Below are 6447 nucleotides of genomic sequence, written 5' to 3' on the forward strand. Positions count from 1 at the left end.
ATGTGTGTGTCACAAATTGTGGTTGACAAAGGAAGGGCTACTAGCTTTTGGGGAGATAACCTTTGCATTCATTTGTGTAGGATGCCAACTCACAAAATGAAGCAAATAATTACTCAATGATTTCAATTTATTAGTAGGAATCTTTTGAGATTCCATTGTCTCCTCCCAATTAAGCCCACCTCCTGCAATCCTCGTTTGATAGTCCCTCACAAGCAATGAGGATTCCTACCCATTCTTAAACAGCCTATTGCATTTCTTCCAGGCAATGTGAGACACACATTTCTCCAATAATATTCTTCTTTGTTGCATAAATTATTGATTTAGTGATGCCCCTGTCATCAAACACAACCACATCACACACACACACACACACACACACACACACACACACACACACACACACACACACACACACACACACACACACACACACACACACACACACACACACACACACACACACACACACACACACACAGATCTCCAAACTCAGTCGCCTCCTTCCGACTTGGGCTACGGCCTTGGCTAATGCATGTCGGCTCGACCTTGACCCCCTTAGAGACACGCACAATGGGGATATTTTGAGATTTTGCTTTTAGAAAAATGGTTCCTCTCCTACTGGATTTCTTATGTGTTGCCTCTAATGGGCTTCTAGTAGCTTCAATTGCTAGAAGAATAAACTAGGGCAACGAGCACGTAGACCGTTCGCACATGGAGGAAGAACAATTCCCACTTGAATTTTGCAAGAAAATAGTATAAATATGCTTAAATATATTTTTAGTTGCAAAAAATGGAGTGGTTTTTTTCCATGAAAAAATAGCCACGTAGGTGGTTGAGCACGCAGTCCGTCCATCCGCGCGCGCGGACGGACTGCGTGCTCAACCACCTACGTGGCTATTTTTTCATGGAAAACAAACACTCCATTTTTTGCAACTAAAAATATATTTAAGCATATTTATACTATTTTCTTGCAAAATTCAAGTGGGAACTGTTTCTTCCTTCCTTCTCAGTTGACTTTCTCCAATTTTCAACTAACTCAAGGCTAAGTCGAGAGACATTTTTCCCGCTCATGTGAATCTACTCACTTTTATTATAAAGTATTTTTCATAGCTTGAGCTCAGTGTTCGTCTTCGCGTGCGCCGATGGATAGTGAGCTTAAGCTACAAAAATACCTCATGAAGCGGAGACGAGCTCAAAATGATTTAGCTGCCCTTGGGTGAAACAATGCCCTTAAGCTCCAGCCACTTCGTCTGTGCCCCCCAAACCTTTAAAATTTACGTTGCATGAGTTTGGAACGCCTTCAAAAAATGTGGGGCATTGATTGGTCATGTAGCTCAATTACTCGTCGCCTTGATTTGATCAGAGACAATCTCGCTGCGTTGGTTGTGGATGGAATGGAGGGCTGCATGTATTGCACCCAGGAAAACGTCCATACAAAGCAGATCTATGACTATTGGAAGGGGAGGAGGAGCACCTAAGGGAAGGTCTAGAGAGGATGCTCCTTAAGGATGGCAAAGCAAAGCAAGTCCATGAAGTGGAGAGATGGAACAAGGTGGAGGTGCAGCTAGCGGAGGAGGATAAGTGGGCAGAATCAGAGGAGGGGGATGACGAGACAGAGGAGGATAATTTGACAAAAGATAAGGAGAGGATGTCACAAAGCATGAATCTTCTCATAGCCTCCAAAAAGAGCGAGTCATGCTGCATCATTGAGGTGGCCGTCTTGGATTATGGCAGTTCAAATTGTAGCAACCATGAAAGTGTTGAGTACAAAAGGGAGGAAGATCAGAGGGAAGAGGAGGTTATGAGGCTTGTAGAAATGCTGGAGGACTGACCAAACTGATGCTAGAAGGCAAAAACTCTTTAAATTTTATATGAACATTATTAGCATGTGAAGTTGATAAGAAACTCCATGTGAAAAATTTTAGACTTAATTTTGTATGTATTCTCACCTTCGAATTTAAAATTCACAGCTTAGTTTTGAAATTTATAAGTGGTATTATGCTACACTTTGGTTGTTTTATGTCATTTTGATTATTTGCAAGTAGTGTTTGGGAAAAAACTATCTCAAGTTACAATTAGGTCACTTGAAATTGAAAATTTTTGCTTGAGAGTAAGAGGAAAAGGAAAAGCGTGCTTGGATTTCAAGAAAAAAAAGGGTAAAAATATATAAAATTAGCTTTTTTTCTTTTTCAAATTGTCCTTTTGGAGAACTTAATAAAAGAAATTATGTAAGGTGCTTCCAAAAACTGTTTGTAAGAGTTTTGAACTATTTTCTAGACCTAGATGCAATAGATGCAAAATGACCTTTTTCAAAGTCTTCCACATCTCACTCTAGTCCTCTAGCTTTTTCCTTTTTCATTTTGTCCTTTTGCGGAAGCGTAGAGAGAGAGAGAGAGAGAGAGAGAGAGAGAGAGAGAGAGAGAGAGAGAGAGGGAGAGAGAGTCTCTTGAACCAATCAACCTTGGCAATGAATAACCGGTTGTGTGATACAGCGGAGGCAAGGGGTTGCATATATAGCACCTTAGTAAATTGCCCTACCCAGAATTTGACAAATAAGTAAAATAAATACCTAGGCCAAAATAAATTATGGGATCACAGTGGGTAGTTCACTTGAGATGCCAAAAATCTAACACCCTCTCTGTAGCTCATAGAGGACATAAACAGTGAGACCAAGTTGATGAAGAAGCTACAATGGAAACCCTAGCAACACCGGGAATGCTTGATACACCTCCAATTTGCTACCCTCAACTTTGTACCTTCGAAGAATGCCATCTTGAACATCGGTTGCCTTTTAGAAAGTTTGAAGCTGTAGACTACACTATGTCCAAGAATCCCCAATCGTGAAGTGTGAACACATCACATCATACTCCAAGATAATGAAATATGGAACACATTTTGTCCATGATTTGACCAACAAAAATGGATTGGTGCGCTCATCCATAGTGTTTTAGATACATATGATTGGTTCCCTACCGGATGCATGTGCCTTGAACTCCAACCTATGTGTTCAAACAGTCGTGCCTAGGTCATCATGAGTGGGGTGAGACAATATTGATGACCTTTGAGAGCAGTTGTCATGAAGATCTTAACATGCCGTGTTTCACAAGCTACTTATCAATTCTACAACAACTTTTTTGATAACTTGGTATCTAAGTTTAAAGAAAAAGAGTTCAAATTGGAGGATCCAAAGTTCTTATTTATAGTTACACATAGTGATCATAAATTTCAGTTTGGATTTAGTTACTTCAATAGAGTTTCTTAGTTTGGATTAGATTAACCTTTACAAATAAGCGATGCCCTCTTTGAATTTTGATGCTCTCAACAACTAGGTGCCTACATGTTCTAGTTTGTAGTGTGAATACCCAATCAAAGATAGAAATATCCGTAACCCATATATTAAACAACCAGGTTAAATACCCTAAAACAAGGAAAATTCCTAACGTATATCAAGCCTATTCATATATACTTGAAAAAGTTATTTGGGATATTTCATCCCAAAATCCTAAAAGCCTTTAAAATCTCAATAGGGTAAAGGGGAGCCCGAAGCACATGACGGCCACATTTTCTCTATGGTGCCCCTTTTAGCATGGATAGGTGCAATGGATAGAGAGGCCAAAGAGGTTTTTGTAACATAAGGCTTGATGGGATCAACAATTCATAGAGTGGGAAAAACAACAAGTGAGCGCACGGGTATCTAAAGCAAGGACTAATACTTGAAGTGAAATCCTTAGAGGTGAATTTACTGTATTGAAAGTTTATAAACTTAATTTTTCCAATATTTTTTGAATTTCATACCTCCTCATGCTTCAAAGACGTGGAGACAATTTTGTGATGGGAATTCTCTACACCTAGGCTTTTTCTTTTTTAAGAGCATCCCTCCACCAATTCCTAGAATTAGAAACATTTTTGCATTGTGCGTGAACCTGCCTTAATCCTGATGTGACCTTACCATTGATGTTGGAAGTTAGAACTTGGAAGAATAAAGACTCAAAGAAAAGGTAGGTACAATGCAAAAAAATTGAGTCTCGAGATTCAAGGCTGTTGACTTTCTAGCCCTCAATCTCTCACGGGCTAATTGCCACTATGGAGGAGAAGGCCGCTACCATGGAGCCAATTTTTATTTCCAGCTCAAAGGAGTGCTCAAAATATATCCTTAGTTGTAGTAGTGGAGGGGAACCCCTCAAATCACTTTGTAGTTTCTCTTTCCAAGCTAGCTACCCACTGGCCCTAGCATGTCAACATTGGCTATCTCTTCACCCATCACATAATGTGCCGTCTTTTTGTCTAGGTCTTTTTCCTCCTTCTACACGCTATTATCCCTCCACCTTGATGCATACAATCTTTATACCCCTACCGTCATCCACTACTATGTGTTATCACTCTATGAAGCCTACCTCCACTTAGCCTTTTGATGATAGGGAGACTACACTTACACTGATGTTAGGACCCAACTGTAATGTTGCTACCAAGCCTATTGTCTATTTAGAATAATTTATAGGCCTCTCCCTAGATGAGCCCTTTAATGAGATTTTCACATGCAAATCAACATCCATGAATACAAAGACAACTCCTGCCTCATAAGTGCATACTACTTTTTGGGGCTTCAGGGAGTCCAGGTGCACCTCCCCCTTGACAACAATGCCCCTGCACTATTGTTTAGTCTATACACCAATTTTTTCTTGCAGGAATGGTGATTTCGATCTCAAACATCAATTTTGATTCATTGGTCTCCTGGGTTTGTCACGTTCTCAATTGCCTTATCTGGCTTGTAATTTTTTTGTTAGATATTTCAATAGCTCTATAGTTTTAAGTTCAATTCTTGGAGTCCTTTGTGTGTGTGTGTGTGTGTGTGTGTGTGTGAGAGAGAGAGAGAGAGAGAGAGAGAGAGAGAGAGAGAGAGAGAGAGAGAGAGAGAGAGAGAGAAAGAGAGAGATGAACTGTATGGACTAGACTATAGAAGGATATGCCGGCAAGGGTTGGAAAACAAATCTCTAGAATCTTTTTTAATTGGGTGCAAATATAGAAAATCTACCCAAATAAACTCATATTTATCATTGTGCTCTCAATTCCTGTAGTCACTAAGGTCTAATGGATGAAAGGTATATTTATTTTGACGACTCTATTCTTGTATGGTTGTATTTTTGTATTTTTTATAGAGCTTGGTTTTCTATTATGGTTTCTTGTTGTAGTTGGAAATTGTGAGGTAGACAGGGTTGCTTTTGAGTGTGTATTTTATAGTAGTACCAATTCACCATATCATGTCTCTAAATGAGTAATATCTAGGAATCTGCTCCAATAACTGGATACATTTAAAGCAAGCTAGGATGTAGCATTCACATACACCATAAGATATCAAAGTTAATGTTCCCTATCCCACCAAGACTTGATGCACTTTCACTCAAAGTGGCTCGATCTAGTTTAGCGAAGCAGTAGCTATCACCCTTATTTATGAGGAGAAAGGCTCAAAGTTATACCAGAGAAAAGACACGCATGTGTATTTAAAACAAGTACATAAAAAACTGATTCTGTGGGATAGAATCCAAAAACTTTTTTATTGAATATAACTTTTCTCGCAACTTAGAATATCAATATGAACTCTTGAATAAATAGCTGTAAAATAATGTCAAAAGGTAGTACATTTGGGAGCACTCTTGTGTGCACAATAAGCCCATTTAAGCACACAATTAAAAAATATTTAAATTTGTGTCAAAAGCTCTAAATTAAAAGCTTACAAAATTATTATTATCCCCCAAACAGATCTAGAGACTAATGAGACTTAGTGTGTACTGGTTGAGAATGCAGCAAAGTGTTCATGACTATATTAGTTTATGTGACATTTGTGTAAGTGATACACCTGTAGAACATGCAACACGGTTCAGAATGGTGGTTTCATCTAAGTGGAGTTGGTACATTGTGGATTACCTGACCAAAGGTCTTACTAGAGGGGTTGAGTAAATCGAGAATGAAAAATATTCAAGCCAAAGCGGAGAGTTTGACGTGTTGACTGAGGACCACCTCTACAAGAGATGAAAGGACAATTATCTACAAATGTGCGCTACAAAAGATTAACATATTCCAATACTCTAGTAAGCTCATGCTAGACAGACATGCAAACATTTTTTTGCAAATAAAATTACAAAAGCAATCCTTATTGGGTGCAAACATTTGGTGGGCAACCTTGTTCATAGATACAAAAGCATATGTGAAGAGATGTAATGAATGTGAACGTACAAAAGCATCTATGCGGTGAGAGAAAATGCTATTATGGCCTATGATGTGTGCAAGGGATTTTTCCAAATGGGGCATTGACTTTGTCAAATCTATTACACCTTCCACATACCGTACACATGCTCATTATGTCATTGTGGCCACAGACTATCTAACCAAATCACTTGAAGCCAAAGTGACAGAGGAAAACAATGCAAAAATGATAGTGCAATTCTTGTA

General features: G+C 38.9%; 1 protein-coding gene across 1 annotated transcript; it reads left to right on the forward strand.

Annotated features, from left to right (window-relative positions):
* The first annotated feature begins 1495 nt into the window (after window positions 1-1495).
* LOC147456867 (uncharacterized) lies at window positions 1496-1831 on the forward strand. Its single transcript, XM_086513466.1, has one exon. The coding sequence runs from the start codon at window positions 1496-1498 to the stop codon at window positions 1829-1831; it is 336 nt and encodes a 111-aa protein (XP_086369592.1).
* Window positions 1832-6447: the final 4616 nt, after the last annotated feature.

This window comes from Adiantum capillus-veneris, chromosome 5 (genome assembly GCF_014529385.1).
Source record: "Adiantum capillus-veneris isolate H3 chromosome 5, ASM1452938v2, whole genome shotgun sequence".
In the NCBI taxonomy this organism is placed as follows: domain Eukaryota; kingdom Viridiplantae; phylum Streptophyta; class Polypodiopsida; order Polypodiales; family Pteridaceae; genus Adiantum; species Adiantum capillus-veneris.

Coding starts and splice junctions, on each gene's coding strand:
- LOC147456867 (XM_086513466.1), top strand. CDS start 1,496: ATGCTCCTTAAGGATGGCAAAGCAAAGCAAGTCCATGAAGTGGAGAGA.